The sequence below is a fragment of the Lissotriton vulgaris genome, chromosome 2_2 (assembly GCF_964263255.1).
Source record: "Lissotriton vulgaris chromosome 2_2, aLisVul1.2, whole genome shotgun sequence".
Taxonomy (NCBI): domain Eukaryota; kingdom Metazoa; phylum Chordata; class Amphibia; order Caudata; family Salamandridae; genus Lissotriton; species Lissotriton vulgaris.
The window spans coordinates 324,303,763-324,317,079 of NC_141688.1; the positions used below are offsets into that span (position 1 = coordinate 324,303,763).

At 50.9% G+C, this 13,317-nt stretch overlaps 1 protein-coding gene across 2 annotated transcripts in view; it reads right to left on the bottom strand.

The window, feature by feature from the left end:
- The window catches only part of MADD (MAP kinase activating death domain), a 956,601-nt gene that overhangs the window by 839,519 nt on the left and 103,765 nt on the right, over positions 1 to 13,317 (bottom strand). For both annotated transcript variants that reach the window (XM_086959712.1, XM_086959713.1), the window contains exon 2: positions 8,117 to 8,273. In XM_086959712.1, the coding sequence (XP_086815838.1) occupies positions 8,117 to 8,178 (62 nt within the window). In that variant the 5' untranslated portion in view covers positions 8,179 to 8,273. The remainder of the gene's footprint in view (positions 1 to 8,116; positions 8,274 to 13,317) is intronic.

Below are 13,317 nucleotides of genomic sequence, written 5' to 3' on the forward strand. Positions count from 1 at the left end.
GAGCACCAGTTGAGTTACATGAGGACACATTATTTTTGTTAGACAAAGGGAAATTAAGTGACTTGCCCAAAATCACAGGATGTTCAGAGTCGTTGCCGAGACTCGAACCCGGTTCCCCAGATTCAAGATCGACCGCCGTTAGGCCAACTCCTCTCCCCTAGTGGACAAATGCCTGGCTGCCAAGATAACATCACAGATTTCGGAAGGAAGGTCAAAAGCTGTCAACTGTTGCCGCTGAATCTCTACACAAGGAGGTGGTAGCCGGACAGGTTCCGGTGGAGGACCGTCCCCTGCTGCTGAGACAGAAGGTCCTCCTGAAGAGGCAGACGAATCAGAGGATCAATGGCCATGATAACAGCTCGGGATACCAGACTCTTTGCGCCCAATCTGGAGCCACAAGGATGACTTGGGCCCGGTCGCTCTTGATCTTCAGCACTCTGGGCAGGAGTGGTATAGGCGGAAAGGCGTATAGAAGACCGCAACTCCACTCGCGACGAAAAGCGTTGCCTAGCGAGTGCCGCCTTGGAAATTCCAACGTGCAGAATTACTTACATTGCGAATTCTCTTCAGTGGCGAATAGATATCACCAAGGTTCTCCCCACTGTTGAAAGAGACCTTGCACCAGCTCCGAGTGAAGACTCCATTCGTGATCCATCATGCACCTGCGGCTAAGTTCATCCGCCCTGGCATTCAGTGAACCTGCCAGGTGTTGGACCACCAGGGATATGACCTGATGTTCCAGCCATGTCCAGAGGCGGAGAGCCTCTTGACATAGGGCCAACAACCTCACCCCGTCCTGTTTGTTGCAGTACCACATGGCGGTGGTGTTGTTCGTGATCCGTCACTGACCCAATTCTGGTTTGATGTGCAGTGCCCTCCGAAATCTGAACGCAATCGGACAGATTCCCCTGATGCTGTGCCCACTGGAACTTCAGATTCCAATGCAGAGCCAGCATATGCCACCTGGCATGATTCACCAGCAGGAGGTCATGATGCAAGGCAGCCTCAGGGTCATTCTGACCGAAACCCGGGATAGAGGCTGAAAGATCGGAATCATAGCACTAATATCCGGGACTCGTTGATCGGGAGGATAAGCCTAAAACTGCGTTGTGTCCGGAACAGCTCTGATAAAAAGGAGCTTCTGAGAGACTTTGGCACATTTATGGCAAACCCCAGCGAGTGCAGGAGGTCTGCCATAGTCTTGAGGTGGGAGACGACTACCTGGGGCGAGCCCGCCTTCAACAGTCAGTCGTCAAGCTAGGGGAAGACTGGAACCCCAAATCTGCGCAGATGAGCTGCGACCACCGCCAGCACTTTCGTGAACACCTGAGGGGCGCTGGTAAGGCCAAAGGGGAGCACAGTAAACTGCTTGTGGCCTACCATGAACTGCAGGTAACGCCAGTGGGCCAGCAGGACGGGGATGTGAAAGTAAGCATCCTGCAAGTCCAATGTTACCATCTAGTCTCCAGGGTCGAGGGAAGAGAGGAACTGAGCTAGCATCAACATTTTGAACTTCTCCTTCCAGAAGAGGTTGATGTTCCTGAGACCCAAGATAGCATGCAGGCCTTTGTCCGGCCTTTGTCCGTCTTGTGCACCAGAAAGTCGTAGGAATAGCAACCGCGACCTACTTCTGGGGCAGGAACTCGCTCTATGGCTCCCTTGGCCAAGAGAACCGAAACTTCCTGTTGGAGAAGAACAGAGGATTCTCCGACATGCGATGGTGCTGAGGTGGCATGGATGGATGGGTAGTCTTGAAGGGGAGGGAGTAGCCCCTTCGGACTATTTGCAAAACACACCTGTCTGACGTGATGGTGCACCAGTGGGGGAGGTGATGGCGAATTCCGCCACCCACTGGCGATTGGTGGCCCTGAAAGGTCAGACTAGGAGGGTTTAGGGGCTGCTGCAGAGGGGGCAGTGGTGGACTGGCCCGCTCACTGGCCCCAAAACCCACAGCGATGCGTCCCACATCCCTGGCCACGCAATGGCTGAACAATTTGCGCCGGCCTGTGGCTCTGGGCGGAACGTGGTGGGGCACCCCTTCCGTAGCCACGAAAGGGGCAAAATGCAGACTGGGCAGGGGGGGGTGGTGGAGAGGCCCAAGGACTTGGCCGTAGCCAGACAGTCCTTGAAGCGCTCTGGCGCGTTGTCTGCTTTGTCACCGAACAGGCAACAGCATCAAAGGGCATGTCCATAAGAGTAGCTTGGACATCCCTGGAAAAAACAGTTGACCTCAGCCAGGCGTAGCGTCGAAGGGCTACCGACGTTGAAATTGTCCTGGCTAGCGAGTCAGCGGTATCCAGACCACACCTGATGGTGAACTTGGCTGCGTCTCTCCCCTCAGCGACTGCACAGGGGAGCATGGCCAACGCCTCCTTCAGGCACTGTAGCAGCAACTGCGGTACCGTGTCCCACACAGAGTGGATGTAACGACCCTATAGACATGCAGTGTTTACCGACTGCAGTCCCAAGCTGGAGGAAGAAAACATCTTCTTCTCAAGATGGTACAGCTTCTTGGATTCCCTATCAGGTGGTGCATTAGGGAATGTGCCTTTGGACATAGAGGCTTGGACCACCAAACTCTCAGGGGTGGGGTCTTGGGAGAGGAAAGTTGGGTTGCCGGGGGCCGGGCAGTGGCATCAGGCAATCATCCTATCCACAGGAGCCCGTGTAGGGCCTGGACCAGGTGCCCAAAAGGATGTCAGTGAGGGCCTCAAACTGAACCAGGGGCTCTGAAGAGCTTGGTGCTGGCTGAAGCACCTGTCAGGAGGTTAGTCCTGACCACCACCATAGGTAGCTCAAGATTCAGAGCCACCTTGGCCCTATGCAAGACCACTGCGTAAGAAGCTCCCCCCTCCGTAGCCACGGTAGGAGGAGACAACATGCCAATGTCTGGGAAGGTGTCCAGACCAATGGAATCCTCTCCCACTCCCACTCCCCCCCATCCCACCCACACCCACACCCCCCCCCCCCCCAACTCCTCTCTTCAATCCGGATCATATTGCAAATGGTCAATTAAAGGGTCTCCAGACCACTCCCAGTCCTCTTCTGGATGCCAAACTGGCCTAAAAGAACCAGGGTGTAATAGGGGTACAAAAGTATCCCTTGCCACCGGATCCGGCGTCGGTCGACGTCGGTCTGACTCCGTGCCCACATGGGGATGGAGGACGGAGTCGACACCGGCTGGGGACACAACCGGTTGCGGGTCTAGTGCCAGTTTAAGCGACGCCGGTGGAGGTGTTGTGTGGTCGACCGGCACCTATCCCGGCCTGGATCCAAGGGGGCCTTGCGATGCTGGGGCCAAAGCAGCTGACGTTGAAAGCCCAGGGCCGCCAGCCGAGTGAGAGGGGCCCAAATGCACGCCGGCAGAGTCAGGCTGCGCAAAGATGGCATGCATCGCTTTGTAGAAACTCTGAAGCTGGGCAGGGGTCGCTCTGGGTACCGGGAAGGGAGTCAAACTCTGAGTCGACCCAGTGGGCTCCGTATTGGAGCCGCTGGAAAGGCACCGCCCGCATCCCTCATCATGTCGTGGAGAAGTCGAAGAGCAAGGATGCTTCTTCGACTTCTTCTTGTGCTTCGACTTACCGGAGGAGTGCGAAGACTGGGAAAAGGACTGGTGGTGGTGGCTCCGCAACCGGTCCCTTGACCTTCCACGTGACCGGGACCTCGAAAAGCACAGAGGTGTGGACTGCGGGGCTCTAGAAGCTTTCAGGACCGCTCCCACAAAGACTTCAAGTCGTGTTCCGACTGCCGGACCATGAATCCGGAGTCGTGGTCAGGTTCCAGACAAAACAGGAACAGGCAGTGCGGATCCGTCACCGACAAACTGTCGGCAGGACCGACAAGCCTTGAAACCGGGCATCCCTCATGCACCAGGAGTCGATGGACTCAAAAACAATTTCGACAAAAGTAAAAAAAAGTCATTCAAAAAGTGACTGGAAGTACCTCTCTCTCCGGATCTGCGCGGAAAAAGAAAGCACTGACGCTAGCACGCAAGGCCTGCGTCTAAGTAGCTACCGCAACGTCATCCCGGCGACCACGACGCCAACGACTAACGTGGAGCCGACCGACACCACCTTTCGACACGCGAGGGTACTGCTGATGAAAAATTCTCCGGGTCCAGTCTGACATCTGGGGGTAGACTGGGAGCCTAGTGGCCGTCCTGCCCCCGCAGCCCATGGTCCAAACCATTAGGGACCCTCAAGCGACAGAGCACACCACTGGTGCTGCCATTGTGGACACTTTTCGCCAATTCTATCAGACTTTATATAAGAGGGAGGGGCCAACTTCTCAGGGAGTGGCAGACTATTTCATGTCGTGCGGTGTTACGCCCCACCATCGGGAGTCGGCGGAGGCTTTGGACTCGGCGATCCGCATTGAGGAAGTCATCTCGGCTATTGCAAAACTGAAGGTAGCTAAATCCCCTGGGCCAGATGGCTTTTCTGCTATCTTTTATAAAACTTACAGTGTGGAGCTGGCTCCTCTCTTGACTCGCCTTTTTAATTCCTTTCTTGATACGGGAGCGGTGGCTCCGTCCATGGCAGAGGCAGCGATTACGGTCATTCTTAAACCTGGGAAGGACCCTAAAGAGTGCGGCTCGTATAGACCGATCTCGCTGCTCAACATCAATGCCAAGTTGTTTGCGGGTGTGCTAGCAGCGAAGCTTAGACCCTTGATGGATGGAATCATTGAGCCACATCAAGCAGGATTTTTTCCAACTCGGCAGGGGGGGAAGTGGGGGGACAACACTAAACGGTTGCTCCACCTCATGGATTTGGTTCATCGTTCGCGGACGCAGGCTTTCTTGCTTTCTATCGACGCGGAGAAGGCCTTCGACCGCGTCGCCTGGGACTACCTGTTCGCTGTGTTGAGGGCGTTCGGAGTGGGGGATAATTTCCTGCGGGGGGGTTCAGTGCCTCTATGACGAGCTGTGCGCGTAAATGGCTGCAGATCTGCCCTTTTCCCCATTACTAGGGGAACGCGACAGGGGTATCCCCTCTCCCCATTGCTTTTTGCGCTCTATATGGAGCCCTTTGCTTAGCGCGTCTGGTATGACATGAGTATCGGCCCCAAATTTGATCCCGGCAATATCTGCAAGATCAGTCTGTACGCAGACGATGTCATCCTGTCATTAACCCAGCCTCATTCCTCTTTGCGGCGCCTCTCGACGGAACTCTTAGAATTCCAGAAGGTAGCGGGTTTTAAAGTTAACTTTTCCAAATCACAAATTCTTAATATCTCCGTCCCTGAGGCAGGCGTACTGGATCTAAGGCAGGACTTTGAATTCCAATGGGTACACACCGATATTCCATACTTGGGTATCGGATTGACCCCATCCATTGCTAAAACAGTGTCCTTGAACTATACAATGTTGGTTGATCATGTTACCAAAGCCCTTTCAGATTGGTCTCGTCTTAATTTGACCTGGTATGGGAGGTTGGCTGCGATAAAAATTACTGTACTTACCCGTATATAATACCTCTTGCAACTGCTACCCTTAAGTCTCCCGCCGGGCACCCTGCGGAAGCTGCAGGGGCTCCTCAACCGGTTCTTATGGAACAATAAAAGACCCCGGCAGGCGTTGTCCGTAGCGACTACCCCGAAGGCGGCAGAGCTGAGCTTTCCCCTGCTGATAGCATACTTTCAAGGTTCCTTAGATACATAGTCGAATGGAACAGGCCCATATCTAGAAAACATTGGAACTTTATGGACCAGACGGTGGCAGGTTGTAATATATGGGAGGAGTTGTGGTTACCGCGCAAGCATAGAGCTTGGGGTCTTTATTCCTCCCCAGTGACTTCCCCGACCCTAAAGGCATGGGATCAGCTGGCGAAACGCAAGGGGTAGACTACGTTCCCCCTCCCCAATGACCCCTATTGTTGATAACCTGGACTTTCCACCGGGCCAAGCGTCCTCAGTCTTCCATCGCTGACGAGAGGAAGGCTGTAAGAGGGTGGGCTCCCTCTTTGACTTGGAGGGCCTGATTCCGTTCCACCAGCTAAGTACAGAGTTCTTCCAGATGCCGATGGCTGATGCTTTTCACTACTCGCAAGTGGCACATTGGGTGACCCAACCAGCCAATGTTGCCTTCATGTCCCGGCCCCTGACGGCGTTTGAAAAATAGTTGGTCTGCAAGAAAGACGACCAGAGACTTATCTCGGAGTTGTATGAAATGATCTTGCGTCAGCCTCGGTGGCAGCGTACGGCTGCACAAGTCCGCTGGGAAACTGAGTTGGGACGTTCATTGGCGAGAAAGGAGTGGGAGCACATCTTCTATCGCGCACAGCACACGGCCTCCAACACTGCAGGCACTGAGTCGGCCTACAAGGTGGAGGCCTATTGGTATTACACTCCAGCGCGTGTTAGGGCGTGGGATGTCACCAAATCAGGCCTCTGCCGGTGGGGGTGTGGTCTCTCAGGGACACTGGCGCACTTGCTATGGCATTGCCCGAAATTGGGGTGGTATTGGACCATGATTTTGGATGAGTTAGCTGCTGCGTTTCAGATTACATTCCCCTGGATCCCGGAGCATACACTGTTGAGGATTCCCCACTAAGTTGTTTCCCCTGTGCTCGCTGAAGCGTAGGCAGATTGCGCTGGCTTTGTTGTCTGCAAAGCAGATTCTCCTGGCGCACTGGGGCTCACAGACTGTGCCTGACCCCCGAGACTGGTTTCAAAGACTTTGGCACATTCTAGCTATGGAACGACTCTCACTGGGAATGGATGGGAAAGGTTCTGAATATGCTAAGCTCTGACGCCCGTTTTTTACATCTCCTATCCAAACACCTCCGGGAAGTGACTTGCCCGAAGTACCTGCAGATCCTGCAACTCATTCCATTAGAGCCAGAGGGGGTTAAGCCTGTGGAATGAGTTTTGCTAGTGGAACGAGTGGATCCTGGTGAGTGAACAGTACAGATAGAAGCTGATGCGGAGTGGGGTGGGAAGGGGAGGGGGGTTGTTTTGGGGGAAGGGGGGTAGGAGGGTTGGGGGGCGTTTTTGTTTTGTCTTGTTCGTTACTTGATAAAAGTGGAGGTCATTGCTCAGGCGGGGCTGCTCCTCAAGGTTACTTTTACCTACGCGGGGTCGTCCTCCGGGATGTAGGCCCAGACGCTGTGTCATTCCTATGAGATTGTGCCCTGCCGGCACGTTGATGTAGGCAGCTGGGCTGTGTACCATGATGTGTTCCTGCACAATAAAAAACGATTGACTCTAAATACTTTCAAGGGGGTCCTACGTCACCTTCATGAAATTATAAAGTCCTGAAGATGGTCTCAGATACAAAACACCCGAGACCGAAACGTCGAGGCAGAACACAACTTTCTCTTTAGTGATTGCTAAACTTCATTCAGAGCCTAGCTTTTCTGTGTGCGACAAGCTCTAACTTCATATTCAGAGAGTGTCCCTGAAATGCACTGACAAATGGCACACTAACTTGGAAAAGAACTGCAATGATCACTGGCAAAGTATTATGAGATGTATTTACAGGAGTTCAGAAAATCAAAGTTTCAATTTCTATATAAAAGTTGACAAAAATATATACACTGGCATCTAGATATTTATTTTCCTAATATAAAAAGTATCATACAGCTCTTAATTAGGTTGCAATGTCATTCTGAGACCTCTTAAATGATCAGTTCACTCAGTTGTTAATTTGTTGTTTATACATAAGCGCTTGCTGGCAGCAATACCTACCGGACTGTAAACTTTGAAGGCCCTATAGGCTGATATCCTGGGAGAAGGAACCCTGACAATGGTTCAGGTCTGAATTGGGATGCTGCAATGCATACAATGGTCTTATGGGTGAAGCCTGGAGAACACTGAAGGACTAGAAAGTAGTCTGACAGTAGCAAAGACTCAAGAGTAATAGCAGTAAAAGCTGTTCAGGAATTGGGGTTTAGGGACACTGGATACAGGGGCTAGAGAAGGACGAATGACTTCACACTAATTTCAAGTGTTGGCAATTAAGGGGTTCTAAATATGGACAAGTCTAGGTACAAAAGGGTGGCTGGTAAGTCAAGGAGCAGATCAGGAAGTGTACTGTGGGATCAGTGAGAAGGAGGGAAGGTGTATCAAGGGAAGGTGGGTGGGAAGGGGGGAAGGGGGTTGAGGCGGCACTCACCTGGCTCCGATGATTACAAGGTAATCAAGAAGTCGAGGACACAGCTTCTTCTTTTGCCCCATGGTTCTAAATTTGGATTATGTCATCTCAGGAAGTCCTCCTCAGTCTGTCGGTCAGGAAATATGAAGGTGGGCGATCAGCATCAACAGGATCGAAACTGTGAAACAGGAGAGAAAATGAGCTACAAGTGAACATATGAGAACAGAGTAAAACATGACACCAAACAAAAGGAGACAAAGTCTAAACAGAGCGAGAATTGGTTAGAAGGGGATAAATATAAGAGGAAAGAGAAACGGAGAGGAATGTAGAAAACAATAAGAAAGACATGAAGGGTTCGGACCAAAATGCTTAAGAGTAGAGAACGGAAATATAACACTTGGAAAAAATATTGAGAACACATTAGAAGATAAACTGGGTTTACACCGATAGGCATATAGGGGCTGCAGCAGATAAAAGAAGCGCAAAGAGGCATTGATATAGATAGGACATCAGTGGTCTGCCCTACAAGGCCTCCTAAACGATTACCAAAACCCTAATGTAGCAGGAGCCAAGGTGCCCTGCAATGCCCTCATGTCCATCACTGAGGAGATAACAGGTGCCAGCCATTCTGCAATGGATGTATTACCCCACTGGGGCACAGTGAGGATGTCTGTGCCCGCACCAATTGTCAAGGGTTGGGTTTTGGAATACCCTGCTCCTATCAATGCCCCTCTCATGGCACGAACAGACGAATCTGGAGTGATCTACACACTCCAGACTCTATACTAGCAACAGCAGGAAGATCAGGGGTGCCCCGGGGCGCAGAAGCGGCCCTCTTCTGTAAGAGAGGTGGAGAGGTGGAGAGGTGGAGAGGTGGGGAGGTGGGGAGGTGGGGAGGTGGGGAGATGGGGAGATGGGGAGATGGGAAGGGAAGAACGACTTGTACAAGACAACCCAGCTGGCCACAGTGGCCTTTGCAGATAAAAAAAACATCCACCACGTCCAAAGAGGTTAGTGTTCACCAGCAAAAGTCATTATTTTAGTTTCTCAAAACTAGATTACTTTATGAACACTAAATCTTTAAAGTGTAAACAGAAATCCAAAAATCTATTCTGTCAATGCAGCATTTTAGATCAAGTAGATTCCTTCATTTGTTTTATACCAATAAATAAAACTCCCCTCATCTTCACCAGGACATAAAACGGATAAAATCACAAGGAATTCACTTTATTCTGATACACAAAAAAGGCTGCCTTTCGTACACGTTAGTGCCATGACTTGGCAAACTCCGGAATGCTTTTCGGGCACACATGCTAATCTTCTAGTTCACAGAAGTAATGTAAACTTGAAGGTAAATATAGATAGGAGATTTGAAATACGTTCTACCCTCCCAGGGTGGCAAAGTTCAAATAAAAAAGACACACGTTGGCTGTTCTTGCCTGTTGGACGCCAAGTGCTAGTGCCAATGCTCCAAAGACAAGAACACCTCTATTTATTCTCAAAAGAACACTGAGGTTGCTCGGGCCTTATTCCAGGTCCCTGGTCTGCAACCGCACTAGACAGAGATTGTATGCAGTTTATCCATGGTCCGGTGCCAAACGCAGCGGTCCAGCCAGATATGGCCCCCAGGGCCCTACAGTGGGCCCCTACCTAGTCCAGGCTCCTTGTCTGCAAACTCTCTAGAACGATAATATGCGAGCGAGTGTAGCCGAGAAGAAAGAACTGAAGGCGCAGCATCTGCTGGTCCACCCATCTGTAATAAGAAAACAGTGAGAAAAGATTCACGGGCTCGTGTGTGGATAGCCACCAAAGCCGAGCTACACACAAGTGTAGCCGAGAAGAAAGAACTCCAGGCGCATCCACTGGTCAACTCATCTGTAATAGAAAAACACAGATTCACAGGCTGGTGTGTGGATAGTTTCCAAAGCAGAGCTACAGAAAAGTGTAGCTGAGAAGAAGAACTCCAGGTGCAGAATTTGCTGGTCAACAAATCTGTAATGGAAAAAACAGAAGAGAAAAGATTCACAGGCTCGTGTGTGGATAGCCACCAAAGCCGAACTACACACAAATGTAGCTGAGAAGAAGAACTCCAGGTGCATCTGCTGGTCAACGCTTCCGTAATAGAGAAAAGATTCACGGGTTCAAGCGTGGATAGCCACCAAAGCCGAACTACACACAAATGTAGCTGAGAAGAAGAACTCCAGGTGCATCTGCTGGTCAACGCTTCCGTAATAGAGAAAAGATTCACGGGTTCAAGCGTGGATAGCCACCAAAGCCGAACTACACACAAATGTAGCTGAGAAGAAGAACTCCAGGTGCATCTGCTGGTCAACGCTTCCGTAATAGAGAAAAGATTCACGGGTTCAAGCGTGGATAGCCACCAAAGCCGAACTACACACAAATGTAGCTGAGAAGAAGAACTCCAGGTGCATCTGCTGGTCAACGCTTCCGTAATAGAGAAAAGATTCACGGGTTCAAGCGTGGATAGCCACCAAAGCCGAGCTACACACAAATGTAGTTGAGAAGAAAGAACTTCAAGAGCATCTGCTGGTCAACGCTTCCGTAATAGAGAAAAGAGTGAGAAAAGATTGACAGGCTTGTTTGTAGACCGCACATTAATCTCCTCGTGTCCAACTCCCATAAAAGTCATTATCACAAGATAAGAAACTTCACTGCTCTGACGTCAGTGGGGTGAAATCGAGGCTCTGAAGCCACTGCCCCAAGTATCCAGACACCCAGAGGCGGTTCATAGGTAAAGTTTATTTGGCACACTAAGGGTCCGATTCCGATCGGAAGGCCTCCGAACCATGGGCCAGATGTAGGTAGCCCTTTACCGATCGGAATCGGCCGAAAATACCGATTTTCGGCCGTTTCCGATCGGTAAAGGGCTATCGAGATGTAAGGGCACATTTTCGGTAATTTTACCGAATCGGTATCATTACTGAATCGGTAAAATAATTACCGATTCGGTAATATTTACCGATTCGGTAAAATTACCGAAAATGCAATGTAGGTAGCCAATTTACCATTGGCACATGGCTTACAGAATCGGTATTTTACCATGGAATACAAATCCATGGTAAAATACCGATTCCTGTGTACATGCACATCTGTGCATGTACACATGTGCCATGTGACAGACAGACGTGCCCTTAGGGCATGTCTGTGTGCCACATTGCACACATGCCCGTTTTGGGGGTGCTAGAGGGTGTCAAAGTGACACCCCCTGCACCCTTGACAAAATCGGTATTTACCGATTCAGTAAATACCGATTCGGTATTTGAATTGAATCCTATGGGCTTCAAAGGCCCATAGGATTCAATAGCAAATACCGAATCGGTATTTACCGAATCAGTAAATACCGAATTTGTAAGGAATCGGTAACGATTCCAGATGTTGGGACCTACATCCCATTTACCGATTTTGAAATACCGAATCGGTAGCATTCGGTATTTCAAAATCGGTAAATGGGATTTACCTACATCGGGCCCCATGTTCGGAGCCCTTCTGACCGAATCGGAACGTGTCGGCCGGAATCCTTTCCGACCAAGCCATTCCGATGGGCTCGGTCGGAATGGAATCAGATTCGGATTTCAGGATGGCTTACGACTAGCTCAGAGAGCCCGTCTGCCATCCGAAAATCATTCAGTACTCCCTCGGTCGCCTCTTTATGGCCGAGGGAGTACGATGGCAGTTATACACTGCCTTTTCGTGCCAGTGTTCCCGGCACGAAAAGGCAGTCTGAAACGGTCTCTGGGGGCCCCAGCAGGGCCCCCATGGGTGCAAGGCCACCAAATGGTGCCCCTCTGTTGATCCCTTCACCCGGTGGCAGGCACCTTGGGGTGCCGGCTACAGGGTCTAGGGATGAAATGCATCCCTGCTTCACAATGCAGGCATGCATTCCGCTCAGAATGCATGCTTCCATTGTGAAGCATACGAATGTGACGAACAGGGTTCAGTCGCATTGTACTTGCAGGGCTGTGACCTACAACAGCAGGTCAGTCGGTTACGGCTCCTGACCGATGTCGGACGGACCTGAGTCAGTCTGTCATTGGAATCGACCCCACAGTAGGGGGTTGGGGGTAACTGAGTCCACACAGCCCTGGGCTCGGCCGGGACAGTTTGGGGACATCACACATCCGGCCAGGTTCGGAGCCTGGCAGATGGGTGTCTCAGACACAAATGTGACGGACAGAAGGGCATTATATGCCATTGCACTTGTGATGAGGCAGAGGCGGGCCATCGCCCTTGGGACAGACACTCACCCGTCAGACTCGTAATCAGGCCCTCAGAGTTTAACAAGGAATGTGCAAACTGAAGTGAAACTCATCACCCCATCATCTCAGCCCTGAAGAATACCCGATAAGGCGGCTGGTGCGAAACGCCAACACAGAGGGACTTTTTTAAACGTTCTTTTTAATTTTTGAATATTCACGTTTTGTTGAGAATGCAGTCTATTTAGCGGAAGCTGTCCCACTTTCAAGCCCAACTGGCCACCTTTGTTTGCTATGGACTGTGCACCATCAGTGACTTTTTGAGGCACACAATCCAAAAAAGAAAGCGTTCTAACTCCCTTTTGCAAACAATTTTATATTCAGATATATTCAGAGGCCAAAAACAATATTTGTTTTCTGTCCACCAATGTGTGGTTTTTAACAATTTTAAATGCTGCTGAAACATTTATTTGATTACAGTCTGTAAGGGAATATGACAAAGGGTTTCCCTCTTAGAGCTCAGAGATGGCTAGAGATCGCTTTGATGAGCAGGTGGAGGGCGAAGCAGTGGGCGAGGGAGGCAGTGATTAAGTACAGACACGCGGGTTGTGCCTCACTCATCGCAGCCTATTACAGGAGCTCTGATAGGACTGAGGAATAGATGCGTGTGGGCTCCAGCACAGCTCGAGCCCAAAGCAAGCTGCGCTTTTGGGGAGGGTGGACATGTGGCCTAGTGGCTACAAATGCAAACCAAGTAACTGGGCGAATTTCCACGTGTGCCAAAAAAACTCCATGCGCTACGCAGAGTTCCGCAAGTGGTGGAGTGCATTCGATCACACTGTTCGCGCTGATTTTTAGCGCCGGGTGTTGGTCCGGTGGTGAAAAATCTGCGCAAATGGCACCAAGCGTTGCACAAGGCCGGCTCTGCTTCTTTCTGTCGCTCGAGTGGAATTGTACTCAGGCGACAACTTCCCCAACACGTAAAGAAGGTTTCTCAACGAGAGCGGT